At 40.2% G+C, this 21,547-nt stretch overlaps 1 protein-coding gene across 1 annotated transcript in view; it reads left to right on the forward strand.

Annotated features, from left to right (window-relative positions):
* Nucleotides 1-7,681: 7,681 nt before the first annotated feature.
* Nucleotides 7,682-21,547, forward strand: part of maneal (mannosidase endo-alpha like) — a 52,028-nt gene continuing 38,162 nt past the window's right edge. The window contains exons 1-2 of the mRNA XM_028819520.2: nucleotides 7,682-8,711; nucleotides 13,025-13,134. Coding sequence (XP_028675353.2) covers nucleotides 8,204-8,711; nucleotides 13,025-13,134 — 618 coding nt within the window. The 5' untranslated portion in view covers nucleotides 7,682-8,203. The remainder of the gene's footprint in view (nucleotides 8,712-13,024; nucleotides 13,135-21,547) is intronic.

The following is a 21,547-nucleotide window of genomic DNA, read 5'->3' on the forward strand; positions in this document are numbered from 1 at the left end:
GACTTTTACTCCACACATCGCGCTATAAAACCTGACATTGTGTTTGCCTTTTTAATGGCTTCTGAACACTGCCTGCCAGTTGAATATGTAATGTCCACTATGATTCCTAAATCCTTCTCATAAGTCATATATTGGATTTTATGACCTCTTATTGTGTATTCTAACATAACATTTTTACTGCTACATGTAATACTTTACATTTATGGTAAATATCATCAGCCCAAGCCAGTATTCTGTCTAAGTTCCTCTGTAAGCTTGGTGTCATCGGAAGACTTAGCTAGCTTGTCCTTTCTATTCATATCCAGGTAATTTATATATACAGTATATTAAAAATAGCAGCGGCCCTAGCACTGACCCCTGAGGAACACCACTTTTAGCTTCACCCGATTCTGATAAAGTCCCTTGCACCATCTCACTCTGCTTCCTATGTTTTAGCCATTTCTACAACCATCTACACACAACACACTGAACTCCCACTTCTTTTAGTTTTATTGCTAATCTCTCATGTGGGACCAAATGCACAAGTCCCGACTCCCGCTGCCTTCCGCGGCCGTACGCGGAGAGTCATCGGCCCTTCATCACTAGTCACTCCTGCTGCATGATCACTCAGCGGGAGTGACCACTACTACTACTCCCAGGTGTTGGCCCAACACCCAGGCTTCCTGCATGCAAGCACCGCACTGGCTTTCTCTCTCTCTCCCCTGCATCCTGCTTTCTCCTACACCCTCCGTTCGTTCTCGTTCTCTCTTTTCTTTTTTTCCTAGCCGACTCATGCTTCTATATATCAAGAGGGCATGGCAGCTATGGCAAATTAGCAGCCCCAGGAACAGTCACAGATGTAGACGATTTCTCACCTGTGCACTTAGGTGAGAAACACCCACACCGCAAATTGCCCTGAGAACCACTTCAGCCACACTACCACCATGCTCCCTCACCAAGCCGAGAGCGCGGTGATTATTTATTTTAAAAACTGGCCTTTGATGGGAGCTGTAGACCCGCTATACCACAGAGGCGCAGCAGAGGCTGGGACCAGGTCAGAGGCAGTCTGCACAGGACAAGAGAGAACAGGACAACAAGTGAGTGAACTGACTTTAAAGACTCAAAGTAACGTGTGAGGAGTGCTTAACGCGGTATGGCAACTGCTGAACCAACCACTGGCATTCTGTGGCTGTGTTTCCTTTGCATTAGAATGCTGTTTAAAAAAGTGTTTTCCCTGTGGATTAAGCTGTGCGAGGGGATGAGGCATAGAGTGAACAGTCACAACATGTACTCACTAACCTCCTGAAACACTCAAGGATAAATGTTGTTTAGTCCTGGTGCTTGGTTAGATTCCAGCCTGTTTAATCTAAGCTACACTTTTTCCTCTACAATTCCAAATCACTCAGTTCCTCCTTAGTAGTCCCTGTTGCTGCTAGGAGGTTATCCACTTCCTCAGATGTGAAAAATGCAAGTTTAGAGCATTTGCTATTTCACTGTGTATATTTTAAATCACCCTTATTATTTCTAATACACTTCACCGTTTCCTTGACCGTCCTTTTACTACTAAAATACTGAAGAATCTCTTTGGGTTATCTGTTGCCTTTTCTACAACATTTCTCTGTAACTGCCTTTTAGCCTTCCTAATACCTTTTCCAATGGCTGCCCTCATGCTTTCATACACCCTACAGTTAGGACTGGAGTTATAAGTCATATACTCTTTACAGTTATACACCTTAAACATGTTAATAGGACGTACTTGAAAAAACACAGAACAAAGATTTAACGTTAGATAGAAAAAAAAAGAAAATGGAAAAGCATAGAGGCATGCAGTTTTCCGACTGTTTGTCATGCAGATATAGAAACCTACACTGATGAGCCAAAACATTAAGAGCACTCCCATATGAAGCGAATGACACCAACTATTTTGTAACAGTGATGCATGTGAAGGTCAAGGATTATATTAAATGGCAAGCTGACATTAGGTACGCGTTGTTGTCTTGAATGCAGAAGATATGTTCAGGTGTAAAGACTTGAGTGACTTTGATAGGGAGAAGTCATTATGGCCAGACGACTGCACCAGAGCATTTCAGAAATGGTAAGACGTGAGTGGGGCTTACAGTCAGTCATGGTGAGTACCTACCGACAGTGGTCCAAGGAAGGAAAAAAACACAAACTACTGACAGGGTCTTGAGTGACCATGAGTCATCAGTATGAGAGATTAATAATAATACATTTTATTTATACAAGGCGCCTTTCTAAGCAATCAAGGACACCAAACAAATACTAAATAAAAAGAGCACATTATAAACAAAACTTAAACATCAGAAAATATAAAAATTAAAACCAAACAAAGCCACTGTAATCATAAAGAAAAAGCCATTTTAAACAGATGGTTTCAAGTTTACATTTGAAAGCTGAAAATGATTCAGTATTTCTAAGCTCAGTAGGTAGTGAGTTCCAGAGCTTGGGAGCAGCACGGCTGAATGCTCTACTCCCCATGGTGGTTGGACGGGCGAGAGGGAAAGTCATATGGATGGAGGAAGGGGATCTAAGGCTACAGGAGGGAATGGCAATATGAAGAAGGATGGACAGATATGGTAGAAACCAACAAAAGTTGCTGTGGCACAAATTACAGATAATTTTAATGACGGTTACGGGAGAAAAGTGTCACAACACACAGTGCAACAAAATTCTGCTGCATATGGGACTTTGTAAGAGCGCCCATGCTAACCCCTGCTCACCATTGAAAGTGCCTACAGTATCGGAACTGGACCCTGGATCAAGGGAAAAGGCCGCCTGATCACTGGCATCACTGCTGACCTGGTATGGCAAAGATATTCCCGATGGAAGTGACATCTTTCAATGGAATAATGCACCCTGCTACACTGGACAAAATGTTATGGAATGCTTTGAGAGATATGATGAGTTCAAGGTGTTGCCTTGACCTCCAAATTCCACGGATTGTGATCCAATCGTGCATCGGTACGATGTGCTAGAACAACAGGTCCATCTCGCAGCTTACAGGAGTCAGAGGATCAGTTTTAAATCATCAATGTATATTCTATTTTAAAGAAACTTATCTAAGATATGACTTTAAAACTGAAATAGCATGAGCAAGAAGATATATTTTTCTGTATTATAATTTTTTCAATACGTTTAATTTTGTGTGGGCTTTTTTATCTTTTTGCTTTGAATTGCACTAAAACTTAGACAACAATGACACTTAGACTATTAGATATTTTAGTGTATGTGTCATGCTGAATCTTTTCCAGTGGCTGCAGAATTTTTGAAACCTCAAAGAAAAGGCCATTACACAAAGCTTGCAGGTTGACTTCCTTTTTTATTTATTCTCTGTCTCTCTCTCTCTCTCTCTGTCTGTCTTCTTGAGAGGATTTAGAGTCTCCAACAACAACTGGCAAAATTTCAAGAAACTCTCCTGACAAATCCGCACTTGCTGGGGACCTCATCCATGTCGCCTTGTACTCCACTGGGAGGATCCGCCGTCTTTTGTTTCCACCAAATGAATGCCAAAATGCAGTCAAGCTTCCTACTGCCTACTCTCTATAAAAAAGAAGCAGATGTGTAAAGATTCATTTTTCTGGAAGGGTGTGCTGTGCACCCTTTCATTTGAAATTTGATAGGATTGTCTTTCCCTTCCATGTAAGATTGCCTGTATTTTTTTAATAGTATGCTATTTATGAATATTTTATTCAGCAGAGTATGTTTATCTCAGTTGGGTTTTATCCTTTCTGGCCAAACATTTTTCACATTCAACGTATAACTGCCTTTAATTAAAGGAATGCTTAACTTAATTTGGCTGCACTTGCCTTCAAAATAACAGCATAGCTTAATGTAATCATTTAATTTGCGGACAAAATGTCAATAGCACATGAGCCGAATTAAACACAGTAAGAAATCCCAATGAATGGGAACACAGATGGCTATTTTATAATAAACTCTATTTGTAAAAGACTCTAAGTAATTACTGTATGAGAGACAGTGAATGGTATTCATTTTTCAGTGATAATGTATTTTGCTTAAAGAAAACACTAGAAGAAAGTACCCAAAAGATATGACAATGTACAAGGTTCACTGAAATACTGTGGTGGGTTCAGAGATGAGGAATTGCTGCAAATTAAATACTATTTGTCGTATTTTATTTTACTGGGGGGCAGCATAGTGGAACAGAGTATACCACTTCTGCATTAAGGACCCAGCATCTGGGATACAAATCCTCTGCCCCATCATTGTCTGCGTAGGGTTTGCAGATTCTCCTCATTTCTGTAAGGGTTTCAGTTTCCATGACATATTTCAAAATGTGCATGTTACACACTGGCGGCACACGGCATAACTTGTAGTGGCAGAGCATGACAAACTTAATAGCTACAGTTGCTGGATCATATTGTCTTGATGTTGTCAGATTACACAATTAGGAATTGCAAGAAAGATGGATCACATGACCCCCTTATGATGTCTCAGTACAGCTTCAAATTTCCAAAGTTCATCACGTTTTGACAACCTAATAACATGCAGCCTCACACTGCCGCTGGCTGCATGAATGCATCCTTATAGTTCCACAGCAACAATCTTGGCCTTTTCTTTCTCCTTTTTCCATTCTCTTGTGGTCAGACAAACAAAACAGACCAAACAGATGAGCATCTCTTCGGCTTGTGTGGTCCAAAATGTCCGTCTTCCTTCTTTCTTTGTAGCTGTATTGTACTTCCAGGTAAGCGCTTTAGTTGTCAGCACTGAATGAGCCCGCTCAACCGCTTAAGATTTTGTTGGGGCAACCAGTTCCTGTGGATGTCAAATGACATGACAGGTTAGAAGAATGGAATGACTTCTGCTCTGCCTATGGCCCCACCCCTCCCCGCCTCCTCCTCAGGCCAACGTCAATTGACTGGCAGACTGTCGTGAACTCGGAGTTCCAGAACACAAACGCCCTTCCAATAATTTCCATCAGAGGGGGATATCACGATCAAACTCCAGCAAGTAATAAGGGAAAGCATTTCACAAAAAATGCTCTGTCTCACTATAAGATAGATAGATAGATAGATAGATAGATAGATAGATAGATAGATAGATAGATAGATAGATAGATAGATAGATAGATAGATAGATAGATAGATAGATAGATAGATAGATAGACATAAACTATATATTTATCTTCTTCTTTTTGTCAGTATGTGTATATCTTTAGGTGGCACAGGTATTTTATTATTGTCTCTGTCATGAGGAGACATGCAATTAAGAATTCCATTGTGTCATATACTCATGACAATAAAGCTGAACTTGAACTGGAGTTCATCAACCTGCTGTGATCGCGACTGTACCCCGTGAACGGACTGGCATGTCACTTAATGCTGTTGGCTTAGACCCGAGACTCAATAATACTTAAACTGGATGATGTGGTTACAGATTGGATGTTTGGAGTTTTGAGTTTATATATTGTAAGATGACGCTATATAGCGCCCGACCCAACACAGACTGGACACAGGAGGCGCGTGAAAAATAAACAAATATTTAAAATTATTTTCTTTGTCTGTGGGCGCACGTCTTCCCCGTGACTCACAGACAATACACAGTCCCAAATAAAGCATGCCAAGCACTCTTCTTCTCTCACTGGCTCCACAACTCCTCCCAGGCAACCTTGTCCTCCTCCACCCGACTCTGGCCGCTGAGTGGTGGCCGCTGGCTCTTTTTATTGTGCTCCAGGTGCTTGATCACCGAGTTCCGGCTACACTTCCGGGTGTGATGAATATGCTGCCCACACGGGCTCAGGAGTCCCAAACACAGCACCCCCTGGCGGTGCCTGTGCGACCCAATAGGGCTGCGCCCAACTCCAATTCCCAGGGAGCCCTGTGGGAAACTGAGGCACTGCTCCACCCCAGGGGGGTGGCCATCTGGTGTCCAGGGGGAGGTATTGCAGTGTCCAGGGCTGCTCCCCCTGAATATAGTGTGCAGGGGCATCCCGGCTGGACATGGATGCCTGCCGCCTGCCACAATATTTATGGATTATTCATTCTATTTGGGGTTATGAAGAATTAATGCAAATCTTTATTTTGGGGATGTAGGGATTTTAAAACGTTATCTAATCAAATAATCCAATGTCACAATTATTAACACACTTCTTGACATAAAGCTTTTTATTGGTGAACCATTGAGAAGATGACAAATTTGCAGCTTTTCTTTTACTTTTTTGTGTGTTAGATAGATAGATAGATAGATAGATAGATAGATAGATAGATAGATAGATAGATAGATAGATAGATAGATAGATAGATAGATACTTTATTAATCCCAATGGGAAATTCACTTATACGTATTATACGTATCTAAACAGCGGTGGTCGGATTTCAGTAGAATAATCAAGAGGACCATTACCTACAGAGCTTGCGGTGTTTTTTTAAACATATAAAAACGACGAAATAAAGTTTTAATGGACTGAAATGAGTTTTAAACAACGGAGCCTGTCGTCATTTGCTGATGGAGGGTATTTAAATGCATAACCAGCCACAGATTATTTGATTTCAGTCATAAACTATGAGGAAACTGTTCAGTGTGAACTACAGGTAAATGCATACAAATACACGGGGCCATCAAAGCTAGTCAATAAGGTGTCTGCAATCATATTGAAAAGTATGAGTATATGTTAAGCTCTTTTAAATGCATAAAGATGATTAATTCATTTCAATAATAATTCATATAAACAATCTCAATACAACTACCATATATCTGGGCTAAACAAGGGTGAATATAAAGCAGAACTTTTTTCTTCCAAGCATCCGTAAATCGCTGGTATAAAGAGAGCGCGTGTATGAAAGCGAGAGCGACAGTCCCTGAGCAAAACGAGGGTCTGAAGAAAACCAAAGTGGAAATCCGAATCCATTGTCATTTCAAAGCGCCTCTCAGACGTGTGTGAAAGGATTCCTTTCGTTTTGTCAGCGCAGACCTCCTCCCCCAGCTACTCTGCCTGCATCATTCAATGAGCTAGCGAGCTGGAAAACTCCACCTCCAAAGGAACGAAATGAACAAAAGCCAACGCGGAATATAAAACGAATCCTTTGACACGTACTATAAACAACGAAAGGTGACATCCAACAACCACAGAATCCCTGCTTCTATAAATAACACCCTCCTCGAAGAAACAGCAATCGTTTGAAGTGATCTGCGTATTTTTGCAGAGAAACGCGAGGACAGCCCAGCGAGCGCATCCCGAGTGAACGGACCGCTAGAATGCCGCTCGTTTCCGTTCGCAGTCGCTAACACGGAATGACAACGAGTCCCTCTCGTCTTGTGACATAATTTGTCGATCAAGAGCCGTCGTCGGACGTGGATTCAATGAGTAATGAACCCTGCAGGATTTCCGTCTCACTCCTGTCGCTACGATCCGAGTGAAGGTACCCCGTAAGACGGTCGCTGTTCTCCATGTAAATGTAGCTGCTGATAAACATATCTGCGGACGAGCTGGGTTAAAAGCGGCGGGGAGGAGGGGCGGTTTATGGCAAATAAGATAGCGTTTTATGGTGTTGGGGAAAGAGTCTCGTCTTCAAATGTAAAGCAAGTTCGGCACAAGCAGAGCTCAGTGCTGCGCAATGTTATCTGCGCTTGTACACAGTGCACGGAGCCGAACGGAGGATGCAAGAAGAAAAAGACAAATCGCGATGTGCATGATGTCCGCCTGCTGAAGTGACACAAAACATTCCATAAATGAATTACCCGTTCAGCCACTTAAATAGAAAGGTCGATAACTCGAGTCGATTGCCACAATGCCGCGTAAGTTACAATCCGGCAGCTACAGATGTTTTAATGATCATTGCGTGCACAGCATCCAACTTTACTGTAAGTAGCGCCGAGTCGCCTGCATGATAATGGCTATTGTTTTTCTTTTGTTTTCCCTTCCAGATGGCATTTTCCTATGCAGATTCTTTTTGTCAATTCGTTATTCAACCTGTCCTTAATTAATTATAGATGATTCATATCCTTGGCCTGGTGGGGCTGCCATTTAAGTGCTCGAAATGGTCAGGCGGTGAGCCGCTGCATGGGACCGCAGGTTTTGCGGGTTAGAGCCTGTGGTAAAAGGTTATTACACGCAGATCGCTTCGCTTCACCTCCTCCTTCTTCTTCTCCTCCTCCTCCTCCACAAGCAACAGCAGCAACGCGGCGTCGGCGGTAGAAGTTGTTTGAGGAGGTGGGCTCTTTCCAATTGAAGCACCGTCGGATCATGGCTAGGCTGCGCAAGAAAGCGTGCGTGGCTCTCTGTCTCTTCACGCTGTTCATTTTCGGGACGATGATGGGTTTGAGGACACTGAAACCGAGCGACGGATTTTCGGATTTAGCTCCGGGACTGGAGCTGATGCCCCTAGCAGCCGACCGGATGGACCGGCGCTCGGTGTCCAGCGACGTGTTCGCCTCCCCTGCCCACGGTAACGCCGTCGCTAACACCAAAATCGTCTACGCCAACTCCGATTCGGATGGCAGCATTTACTACGATATCCACATTTTTTACTATGTCTGGTACGGGAATCCCAAAGTGGACGGGAAATATGTACACTGGGACCACGTGCTCGTGCCGCACTGGGACCCCAAAATTGCCGCGAGTTACCCTAAAGGCAGACACATCCCACCGGAGGACATCGGTTCCAGTTTTTATCCCGAACTGGGGCCCTACAGCTCGAGGGATCCAGCCGTCTTGGAATCTCACATGGAGCAACTTCGAGCGGCGGCTGCAGGTACAGTATGAAGTCCCGACAATCTGTGTGTTGATGATCAGTTGGTATTACAGAGCACCATGACCTGTGGATATTACGAGACCACTAAAACTACTGGGCGTGCTGAACCGGGATATTATTGTAGCAGTTTGAAGATTTATGAAAGGGAAACGCAAAGCTGAGATAGAAAAGTACACCAGCTGTTAAAAAGGATGCAGTGCTTCCAGAATGAACGTTAGTCGAATAACACAAAAATGTTAACACTATTAAGAATAATAATCATAATAGCCGCTTGAGTAAATGAACCGTTTTCTAAGTAAACCAAAGAAACACTAGGTCAAAAATAAGAGATACTTTGAAGAATTAACAATACGCGAGGCATGTTTTTAAACGTTTTTGGCCCAAACCATTCCACTAATGCCCACATCTCCAGTCAGCCGAAGTGTACTGTGAACGCCCTTTTAAGTTGAACCCAAGAGCCAAGCCGCTCCCGTGCTGGTGCGGTGCAGTGGGAGGTCAGCCCGATGCCGTGTCGTGCAGGTCCGCGGCCATCATGCCTTTCAGCACTTTATGTCCTGGATAGTTCCACGCGAAGTTCAGCACCAGTACAGAATCTCAAAGGAGGTGAAACAGCAGAGGTCTGGGCGAAGAGCGAGCGAGATGACAAACCGTAACACTGAGTTCCTAGTAATCCTAACTCCATCTCAAAGATTGCAAAGTGCAGCATAAATGACAAGGAAATGGCGCTATTATCGAATATTAATCGTATTACTTCAGAAGATATCATAGAAAATGACACTTTTAATACCATTATGCGCTGAACCTCATTGGCTGGAAAAAGTTTTATTTCTTAACTTTCTTCAGTAACCTTGTTCTAAAACACTTGTTTCCCAAACAGTCTCCCAGACTGGTGTTTACTCGATTATGTTGACCTCTTTTCTACAAGAGTCTGCTAAGCAAATGAATGCAAATGTTAACCCACCTCCTTTAGTAAATACACACTTTTATCAAATTAGGAGATTCGCTTTTTTCCAGCTCTGCAGAGAACAGCACACTAAGCCTCACAAGTCATGGGCTCCTTGTTTTAATTCTGGCCTAGTCGATGGCTTTTTGGAATATGCACCTTCCACTCATGTCTGTGTGAGTTGTTTCTGTCAGCTCAGGTTTCCTCTTATATCCAATACCTTCACAGGTTGTGTTAATTGGTAATTGTCAATGGGCTCAGTATGAGTTAATGTGGGCACATAGGTAGACTGGCATCCTGTCCAGGATTGGTTCCCACCTTGTGCCCAATGCTGCTGGCAGGACTGTTAAAATAATGGTTCTTTATTGGCATTTTATGGAGGTTGTGTGGTTCCTTGTAAAAAACATTGCTTGACAAGGAACCATTTCATGCTAGGAAGGGTTTGTTGCATATGAAATTTTTAATGTATAGTAAGATACCTAGCGGGACATGTACATATCAAGAAAACTCAAACTTTACCTGTGCAGTGAGAATCCTTTTAATATCAGGAACCCCAGTGGTATTTCATAAATTTCTTATAATCCATTCATGACTATTTATGGAGCCTGTTGTGAACCTAAATAAATAAAAGCTCTTTCTGGAACTTTCTTTTGGATGGTTCTTTTGGGAACTAAAAAGAGTTCCCAATAGCATCACTCTGAAGAACTACTTACAGCAGCTTTATTTTTAAGAGTATAAGAATGTGACAAAAACTAATATTTTGGTGCCAAGTTGATACTAACATTCCAAAAATGTAAAGGCAGTAGCTTTTTTTTTACAGGTTCAGTAGCACAGAGTGAAAGTCGATATTACACTAAAGTACACTAAAGTACACTAAAGTGCACAAATAAATGACACAATACCCTGTGAGAAAAATGTGAGTAATAACTACATATAGAAATGGCTGGTTTGTGCAGTTTAATACATATTAAAATTCAGCCCCTGTGAATAGATAGATAGATAGATAGATAGATAGATAGATAGATAGATAGATAGATAGATAGATAGATAGATAGATAGATAGATAGATAGATAGATAGATAGATAGATAGATAGATAGATAGATAGCAATGGGTGCAGTGGTAGTGCTGCTGCTTTGCAGTAAGGAGATTGTGGGTTTGCTTCCCAGGTCCTCCCTCCATGGAGAGTGCTCCGAGTAGTGAGAAAAGTGCTATATAAATATAAAGAATTATTAATTATGATAGATAGATAGATAGATAGATAGATAGATAGATAGATAGATAGATAGATAGATAGATAGATAGATAGATAGATAGATAGATAGATAGATAGATAGATAGATAGATAGATAGATAGATAGAACTTTTTTTGTACTTAAGGGGAAATTTGGCTTTTTACAGAAGCTGTTTCAATAAGTAAATACTTAAATAGGTAGATAAATAAATACAAAGACACATTTTTGTCTGAACATGCACTGTAATTTCTATAAAGCAAGAGGGTGTTGTACCGTGTTAGCCATTATGAATGTAGAGAAAAGCCAAGCAAAATGACACCTTTTATTGGCTAACTAAAAAGATTACAATATGCAAGCTTTCAAGGCAACTCAGGCTCCTTCTTACAATATGCAAGCTTTCAAGGCAATTCAGGCCTCTTGAAGGGGCCTGAGTTGCCTTGAAAGATGGCATATTGTAATCTTTTTACTTAGCCAATAAAAAGTGTCATTTTGCTTGGCTTTTCTCTATAAAGCAAGAAAAATTCAAAAGAAAGAAAAAGTTCTGACTTGGCTGTCATAGTCGCAGTGAGGCATTATGCAGACAGACATTATGACGTTTTGCAGAATGCCAGTATTAGTTGACCTAAACAATAATTGGGTAACTATTTGATGGATATACCAGTATTTTAAAGCTGCTGTTACTGTTAGTATTTATAGAGTATATTTTATATTCTGTAAAAGGCCCAATATTGTTCCCCTGAATAATGGAGGTACCTTTAATAAAAGGTTACTGAATGGGATTTTGCTTTTTGATGTGGTGTTGAATAGATTATCAAGTATTGTACAAGTTCACTGGGTATGGTACTGAATATAAAAATCCTGGCATCATGATATGCCTACAACTGGACAAGGCTGCAACTCCACCACTTTGTAATGAAGTGGACACATTCAGAAAGCTGGTCTGTGCTTTTACCTCAGTTGAACCAGCAGGTTAAAGCTGGGAATGCAGAGTGATGAAATCAAAATGGGCAGTAGATAAAGATGGTTGAGATTTTGGGAGTTCTTGTAACACACAAAGTTCAGTTATGCATGCAATTAGGAGAGATAGTCATTGGGGAATATGGAGGTACGAGATGATGAAGAATCAGTGTTAAAGCATCAAAAGGATGTCTCAGTATGGTTTGGCATTTCACGGTGCAGTTTTTCTGTTGTTTTGATAAAATTTTGAGAATATTAAGTCCAACATAGAAATTTGAAATACAGAATGTATGCATTTCTTCAATGTTATATCTTGGCATCCTCTGTTATTGTGAAAACAAGGTAAAGATGAATACATGTTGTAAATTAATATTCATCGTTTTGATTGTCACACATTTTACACTCCAACTGAAGAATAACATCACCAGATGGACTGAGGCGTAGAGCATTGAAACGTTGCAACATATGTGAATACATTTGCCATGTGACTGCAGGGTGTATATGAAGGATTGAGTAGTTTGTATTAAATCAGAATGTTTTTTATTCTGCAACCCAAAGTCTCACATCTTCTGAAGCAAAGCTGATTAGGATGTGCGCTCTGCAAGTGGAGTAGTATAGAGCTGAACTGTTACGAAGTGAAAGTGCCTCAATCCAAATAAAAGAGATCGTATCAGTGTCGAAAAATAAAAGAGTACGCACGTGGACAGTCTAATCTTCTAACTATAACTTAAAGATGATATACATTTTAATTTAGTGCCTTATTTCTACTAATATACAAGATGTGTGTTGAAGAGGAAACTCGTATCATTTATATGAACAGTGGTGAGTCAAGCCAGTAAAGACAGCAGCAGATAAAGTAACATGTGCACTTCAAAGTCATCTATGCCTTTATGCTTTACAAAAATGTTTATATTTCACATTGACAAGATTTATATTTTTGATATCACATTAATATACACAATGTCAACTGCATTAAACAAGGCACATATGTTGATCTTTTGTAATAGATCACTCATCTATTTTGTAACATACTTGATTAGAAGCTTGTGGGTTGTTAAATGCCCTCTAGGCAGTCGGAATCAAACAATGGGTGGAAGTGCAGTTCATCCCTGGAGTCATTCACTTGCCCACAAATGCCCTTCCACCACACTGCTGATTGTGTCCTTATCCTCTCCTCAGGTGTGTTGGTTTTATCCTGGTATCCCCCAGGTGTGGCAGATGACAATGGAGAGCCAACGGAGGACTTGGTTCCGGCCATACTGGATTCTGCTAACCGCCGCAACATCAAGGTAAATGAAAAGGTCTATTCAGTAGAGTGTATAGATATCTGTTTAGATTTATATGTCTTAATATTTGATATTTATCTTCTTTTACCTGAAAAATAATCACATATTTGAATTGTGTATCTTAATTGTTTTAGAGACTGTTTTGCTGCCTACACTTAAATGCTATTAAAAGAACTCTCTAGAGTATTTGATGCTTTTATCTTAATATTAAGTGTATTGTACTATGCAGTGGAAATATATACATTTTATTTTTTTTCTTACTTTGTACAATGTGATGCGTTGATGTAGGAGTTTCTGATTGATTAATAATCAATAAGATGGCCACCCATATAATAGTGGGGTATTTGAAAAATTTTTTTAACTTTGGTTAATTATCAGTTGTGCCGTTGGCAATACCGGTAATTAATCCAATAATTCGGTAAGGCTCCTACTTCATTTACCTTACCTTTCTCTGTTGTAGGAGGCAGGCCTCCATCCTTTACACTTATATCAAGGTAGCTGAGACGCACTCATTTTAAGAAACAGAATAACACAATTTATTGATAAACACAAGGATTATAGAAGTATGATAACTGCACATACTGTATATATTCACACAGACAGACTAGACAGACACACATATAACTTACAGGCTGGCTGTTTACTAGTATTTAGAGTTCTACTTTATCTTGGGACAGATAAATAGTTTTACGATACCACGTCTTTATGGATGATGCCCGATGTTATGTGAAGTTGTTGTTTTATTGTTGCTCTGGGTTCCGGGTGCACTCTTTCCCTTTGTTGCGTGATCCTTGTCAGTGCGGTGCTGCTGCTTCTTCAGCTTGCCTTCTGTTGTCTTTTGCCACTCCGTAGAGAAAAGTCATTACTCATTCTGGCCTAAGTGTTGAGATGCTGAAGTTCCCTTCTTGAAGTGATGGCTGCTTCTCAGCCTCGTCAGACTACTGGCACACATCTTTGGCTTGACAGACTGGGTCTTAGCGTCTGGTCCACAAAGATGAGAGTTTGTCAAATTGCTCCAAGCAAAAGCGGCTGTGTCCTGAGAGAACTCAGTGAGTTTCCATTTTCTCCTTTTTGCTTCTTCCACTTACTTTGAGAGATATGGCACATGTGGTTTTAAAAGAAGGTTGAACCTTTTCATGATTGGATTAAAGTAGTAGTGGTGCTACATGAATGGAGATGTCTTAATGTGTTTTGTGCTGAGTCTCGTCTTTCGTAGCGTTGTCCCATTTATGTAGTCTATGGCGCATCTGTGTAAATGTCGTCCCCTGGAAACAAAGGGGAAATGAGAATGCTGCAGGACCATGACCCCTCAAGGTACTTTTCCTGTCCACCTATCAAATCCATCCGGGTTATTTCCTATTTAAACGAGAGGAGGGCAATAGGGAAGGAAAGAGCAGAGAAGGAGGAGGAGACAAACCAGAACATAACCCCAAAATGCATCACAAGAGAAAGAGAAACACAGATCAGGGTCGTCACATACCTTTCCAAAGCTTGCTTCTCGCAGTGCCAGACCTGTAATGATCTCGCCATTCTCACAAAACCCCAGGGTTCAGTAGTATCAGGACACGCCAAGGACCATATGGTGAGACCGTTTCTTTTTTATTTTGGAAAAAGAGCAAACAATCAAGTGCTTCCATATTGCAGTTACCGCTGGAGAGTTTGTAACCAGTTCAAGGTCATTTCCATTAATCATTCTCTGGACAATTTCCTGGACTTTGCATGTGATATGTGTTTCTTGTGTATCATATCTGTTTAATGTTCAGTGTAGGGTCAAGGGAGGGTTTGCATTGTATTTGTAATGCTGCACCGTTTATTATAATATTTCGACTTCACTTGTGGGGTTGTGGGTGTTAGGGGAGGAGAGAGGTGAGATATTTATACTGTTTGGCATTTTGTTTCACTTTTTTTCATTAATATATATATTCACTTTATTAGCGTACTTTTTGCATATTTGATCGCCAATTGGGGAAGTAATTGGAGGAAGTATGGTTTGTCTAAGTCTAACACCCCTCAGATTGCCAGGCCACAGGTCTTGGCAGTGTAGTTGCCAGTCCGGACGATTACAAAGTCACTTCCAGCTACAAAATCAGTATCTTTTAATAGGTGGGTTAATCTGTCCATCTTAGTTGTTATTCCTTGAATCCTTTGTGCTTGCTTGAGTCCATTTCTGGCTCAAGAGGTCTGAAGAGGGGCCTCTGTAGAGATGTCAGGTCACCTCTGATTTGCACCTTTATTATCAGATGACGTCCAGGCAGATCCTGGCACAGGATAGAGAAAAGTAATTTATGTTGGAATGCAAGTGGGGGTTTGGTGCAGCTGGATGGCTGCATCTCTGTCAAATCTGCTTTCTTAACAGGCCTGGTGTGCCACAAATGGACAATTCCCATTTTGTGCTACAATGGACAGAGTCAATTGGCATCTTTCAAAAATAACAGTGTCACAAAGGGTATTCCTTAGAGCTCATTTTTAAACTCAAGTGAAGGTGATCATGGTGAGGGATAGGACCACATTGTGTACAAATCTGAGGGGATTCACATATGCTATACCATTGTCCCACCAGCCAAAGGCATGAAGTCAAATGGTGTGCTGCTTCCAGGTTAATCATCTCGAAATTTGCCTTATTGACATAAGGAGTTGGATGGCATTAAATTTTCTAAATTTTAATGAGAACAAAACAGAAGTCATGCTATTTAGGCCCAATAGCACCAGTGGGACCCCCTGCATCGACCTTTCCACTGTCGCTCAATTTGAGAAATCCATGATCACAAATTTAGGTGTAAAAATGGATTCCACTTTAAAACTTGATAGCCATGTGAACGCAGTGGTAAAATCTTGCTTTTTCCAGTAGAGGCGGCTGTCAAAAATCAGGCCTGTGTTGTCTAAGTGCAACCTTGAAACAGTGATAAAATGCTTTTATAACATCTCGTCTAGATTACTGCAATGCGCTTCTTTTTGGAATTAGCCAGGCCTCCATGGCTCGCCTACAGTTGGTGCAAAACGTTGCTGCTCGATTTTTAACTGGCACAAGAAAGCATGAGCATGTTACCCCATTTTGGCTTCCCTCCACTGGCTTCCAATTCGTTTTCGAATCCATTTTAAGATCCTTGTATTTGTTTTTAAATCATTTAATGGTTGTGCCCCTCTTTATTTGTTGGAACTGCTGCACCCTTACGTACCGTCTCGCTCTCTCAGGTCAGCAGTCCAGATGCTTTTACGCGTTCCCAAGGCACGATGCAAACTCCGAGGTAATCGAGCTTTTTCAGTTGTAGCCCCAAAACTCTGGAACGATTTGCCGTTGCACGTTAGGCCGGCTCCTTCACTAGCTGCTTTTAAATCCTTTTTAAAAACACATTTTTACTCTCTGGCTTTTAACCCTGTATAATATGTTGGCTATTTGTATACTTTGTATACTTTCTATTAAGAATCTCTTCAGTTCTTATGTGTTGTTTTTCTTTGTGCACTATAAAGTGCTTTATAAATGAATTAAATAAATAAATAAATGAATGGCAGAAAATCTCAAACCATTGTGAAGCAGGTATATAGAAGTGAATGGAAGATATGACACACCTCACCAGGTTCACGTGTTCTTAGTCATTCTGCTTTCAATTTCATTTTTTGCAGTGGTCTTTTCCAGTTCTTCGTCAATACACACTATAGATTTTGCTTACTCATGTAAGCTAAAATGCTCAACAGCTTGCTAATTAAAAAAGCTGCCTAAAATATGCTTTACAGATTATCTGTAATAATGAATGAGGATATAGTGACTTATGTTATAACTGTGGAAAATGACTGATGTAATTACATACAAGTCATAGCATCTTAAATCCCAAACATCTTTATTTTTTTTTTTCAAAAGCAGCACGACTAATTTCAATATATCTGACAAATCTCCTCAAGGAGCGTGATTTCAGTGGCTTCTCCAAAGGCCGGTCACGAGGAATGACATTGGCGGAGTCGCAGCAGAGCTCATCTGTGAGGACATTTGCTGCAGTAAAGATTCTGAGGAATAAACAAACAATAAAAAATGTAAAAAAAACCCAAATAGTATCAGCTTGTCTTTCAGGGCCCTAAAGCCATCCAAGTCTTTTAAATCTGGAGTCAACGTAAAGCCAACAAAAAATCTGAATGGCAACAAGCCGTCTATGTAAAAAAGACAAATGCTTTCTATTTATTAAACACATCATGTTACAATTCAAATAAGTAAAGCAAGTGTTTAAAGTTTGGAGCTCTGGTACATGAAACCAAGACTGGACGCCAGGTCATCATATTGCTGTCGTGTTAAATAGGGTGACAGTCATGCAACGTGGAATCTTTCTGTTTTTATAACTTGTAGTTTTTCTTTTCCTATTACAACCGCTCTAGTTTAATTAGTGAATACACCCAGGCCTTCAAAACGTTCTTTAATCTGTGTCACTTCAGATCTTTTAAATAGTTAAAAGCATGGTAGTCTGTGAAACACCGAGCCTTCATCAATCACCGCGTGATGCCATTGTGGTCAGTGAGTCATGGCTGCCTGATGCATGTTATGGAGATTTGTGCTTTATATTGGTATGGCCAGACCTGCTTTGTCCTGCCACAAGGCAGAAGGTGCACATTTATGTGAGAACATTTTGTGTTGTGAGAGAGGATCCGTTTAACAGCCGTGCATTATATATATTTAATGCTTGGTGTGATACTTTCTGGAAAACCTACAGTTGCCCTTATATGTTGTTATTCATGATGACCCCAAGAATCATAAAGAGTTACTGTTTACTGTAGGGGGCCATTCTGATGCTGGTTTTGTGGTGTCCTGGCCTTACGTGGCATGGTGACTGGCCCACAACTGACAAATCTCTAGACCTGAAATAATAAACCAAGACTTGTACGATGTGTGTACCTTTGACCACATGTTTTAAACAAGTATGCACAAACATCAGAAAACCTGTAAAATGGTCAATGAACGAGTGCCAACTTTTGCTACAACCATGACTGTTGGCAGGTAACATAAAAGCTTTATTGGCCATGAATGTGAACGGTGTGACACTTGTCGAGCTCTGTGATGCTCGTCTGATTGAGGCAGTGACTCTTGTCTGGCTTCCCTACTGTCAGTTGAGCTAAGCAAGCTCTTGCAAGCTTTTCCATAGGGACGGAGCTTCAGCTTCAGCACTGAAATGAGTTTTTCTGCCTTATTTATTGGGAACACTCAGCAGTACATCATATGCATGCAGTGATCAGCGTTTTGTGAGCTGGTGGCTCCTAACAGCGTCCACTCAAATATGTAGGACCATTAACAGTTCACATGCTGGGCGCACAACTGACCCCCAGCATCAATCTGCTTCTCTTCATAGGACAAGAATGACAGGCATTCAACTTAACTTTAAACACACACATAATGCATAAATAAAATCGTCTCTGGGAAAGATATCCTTGCGTTATTTGCTGTGTTATTAAGCAGGGTCTCTCTATTTAATGATTGTCAGTTATTATAAGATCAAAGGGGATTTAGCTGTGAAATATTTTCAAAATTAGCATTTGTCAGAATTATAAACTAAATCTTATATTCTGATGTGCACTGGATATGGGAAAGGATTTAATAGTCTTTACTAAAATGAATACAAAATACTATTTCATTATTTTATTTAAGAATATCTTGATGTGATTGTGTGCAACGGAATGGCATCCCATCCAGGGTTGTTTGTTCGTAATGTTGCTAAGCTCAGGCCCTGCTGACTCTAAACTGGATTAAGCAGTCTTGAGAGATTATTTTATTTATGGAGTCACATAATGTAACTTAGGGGCTGGAATCTCTTGGCTGTTTTTGTGCTTTTTTAGATGTGTTCACATGTAATACAGAGCACCTACTGAGATACCAAGTCTGTCTGTCTGTCTGTCTGTCTGTCTTTATGAGATAGCCCGGCTCCTAGTGGATGATGTGGAAATTTGGCACGCTTATTCTTCATGGAAATTTGTCTGGACAGCCCAGCATCTCAAATGCCGCACACTATACAAATTTGAAACATGTTGAAAATCTTCCTTAGAAAAGCCTTGGGGAATTTGGAAAGTCGTCTAAGCAGAGAAACATTCTGTGTGACCCAGTGTTTTTCTCGTTAACAAAAACTAAATAAAATAATGTAAAACAAAAAATAAATAAATAAATAAAGTAAAAAAATAATACTTCCATTTACTAATACCTAAAAAAAGCCTGAAAACTACAATCAAGTACAAAACGCAAGTGAACATTTTGTAATTTTGATTCTCGTAACCTGTTACTACCACAGGTACATTAATTAAAAACGTGTAGGCGTAATTTTAGCCTAGAAAAGAACACTGTATCTCTTGCTGCAGCTGTCAGAATCTCAATATTATTGGATTTATTTTCCCCCTCTGAACACTGAAGCCTCACCACTTTCCAGTGTCTTATTCTGTGGGATTCACCAGCCGTAACTAACTGCCAGTCACTGATGTTCTGCTAGATGTGAGCGAGTGGCAACTTCAAGCAGAAGGTGCTAAAAACATGCGACCTGTTGCTTTGGCGGATTTGTCAAGCTTGTGTGGCTAACCATGGCTTCAAATTCAGTCAGTATTTAGATTGGAAAAAATCAAAAAAACAAAATAAAACAAAAAACAAAACAAAACAGTGCTGTTATCTTTGTACGCCAAAGGAGGTAGGAAATTCAGTGACCAATATCAATGATCTGCACTTCCACGTTATAAAAGCATGTGGCTGTATTTGGTCACTAGCTTTACTATTTGCAAATAAATAAATAAATAGTAAAGTTTTGAAGATTCATTTTGATGTCCTAAATTGATGATGATGACTATATTAGATAGTAATATCTAGCTAACAAATCAGAGTAATAAAAATCCCCAAATTTCTTAGTGTGTGGATCAGAGTGCAATAGCAAACTATGGCTGATTATTAAGTTACTCAGAAAAAAAATGATTTACGTTTTTTTGGCACTTTGCTAGCGGCATCATTGACCACGTTTGGTTTCATCAGGTTACTTAGTCCTAATGTTTTAAGGAGGGCAGAGCAGTGGCACACAGCCCAGTGTTCTCGTCACACACCACCATCAGCTCAGGTTTGATTGCTAGCCTGGCCAGGGTCAGTATGGAGTTTGCATGTTCTCACCACGTGTACACAGACTGAGTGTGCATAGCTACAGAAGATTACTCATTTTACAGCTGGATCTTAGAATTGTGCTGTTAAGAACTCTCGATTGCCAAAATATGTTTATTCCTGCGCATGTTGTTGTTGTTAAATTACATCCGCCATGTTTAGGCTCAGTGGGAGCTACCCAAGTTTCACATGTTGCTTATGGAGTGAATGATTTGAGATGTTGCTGTAACAGAGTTTCAGTATTTAATGTTAATATGCTTGCAGAATAACAACAACATTTATTTGTAAAGCACATTTTCATACAAGACATGAAGCTCAACGTGCTTTAAAACATATCAAAGAAAACAATGCAACAAAAAGAAAAATGCAGCATGTGTATGGAAAAACTTTCATCAACATTCATAATTGTATTATAACTATTATTAACACAGTTCAAGTAGCAATTTAAGCAGAATTAAAAAAAAAATAACCAAAGTCAAAATTCCCTGGAAAAAACACACTTTCAAAGTTTGGAAATATCTTCTTATATAATATGCTACCGTGGCTGTCTGTTTGTCTGTCCATGATTTTTTAATCACCTGAAGCTTGCAAACCATTTGACCTATTGACCTGAAATTTGGTACACATATACTACATGACGTCTACTATCCGCTTTTGGGGTGATGATTGACCTCCAAGGTTATTCATCTTTTTATTTTTATTTTATTGTATTGTAGAATCAACTCTCGGCAGCAGGGCAGCCATGTTGCGCATGCGTATGGGCGCCATTCTCATCCCTACCACCTCCGCCGTCACTTCACCTACCTCTTCATATCTAAATCATTGTTGAGGCAGATTGAAGACTTAAGTGCCAGCTTAAGTGAAAAATTAAGGAAAACGTACTAAGTAATTGCAACACAAACACTGACTTAATCAGTTTTAACATGAAAAGATGCTGACGAAAGAAGAGAAGTAGCCGGGCACTAGGGTAGAGAAAAGAAGAGCTGCTCAGGAAGCAGCAAGCACATCAACCTCTGAGCAAACAAATGCTAAACGTACAGAGAAAGAGGATGAAAACTAGGAATGCTCAAGTGAAGCGTATTCACTGCACGTTATCATGCAGTGCGCCGTTACTGGTCAACAATAATTCTTTTATCCCATGTTTCCATTTTTAGTGTGTGTATCTTTTACAGGGCAGGAAGTAGCTGGTATAGTCATAAATATGAAAAATAAATGTAACATAAAGGAGTTTATGTGTGGAACGATCCTACAGCTTGCAAGGGGAATCGCACAAATAAAAATGAAAGTGTTTCTGAAGCTGAGTAGCCATTTGTTTAA

This window comes from Erpetoichthys calabaricus, chromosome 14 (genome assembly GCF_900747795.2).
Source record: "Erpetoichthys calabaricus chromosome 14, fErpCal1.3, whole genome shotgun sequence".
Taxonomy (NCBI): domain Eukaryota; kingdom Metazoa; phylum Chordata; class Cladistia; order Polypteriformes; family Polypteridae; genus Erpetoichthys; species Erpetoichthys calabaricus.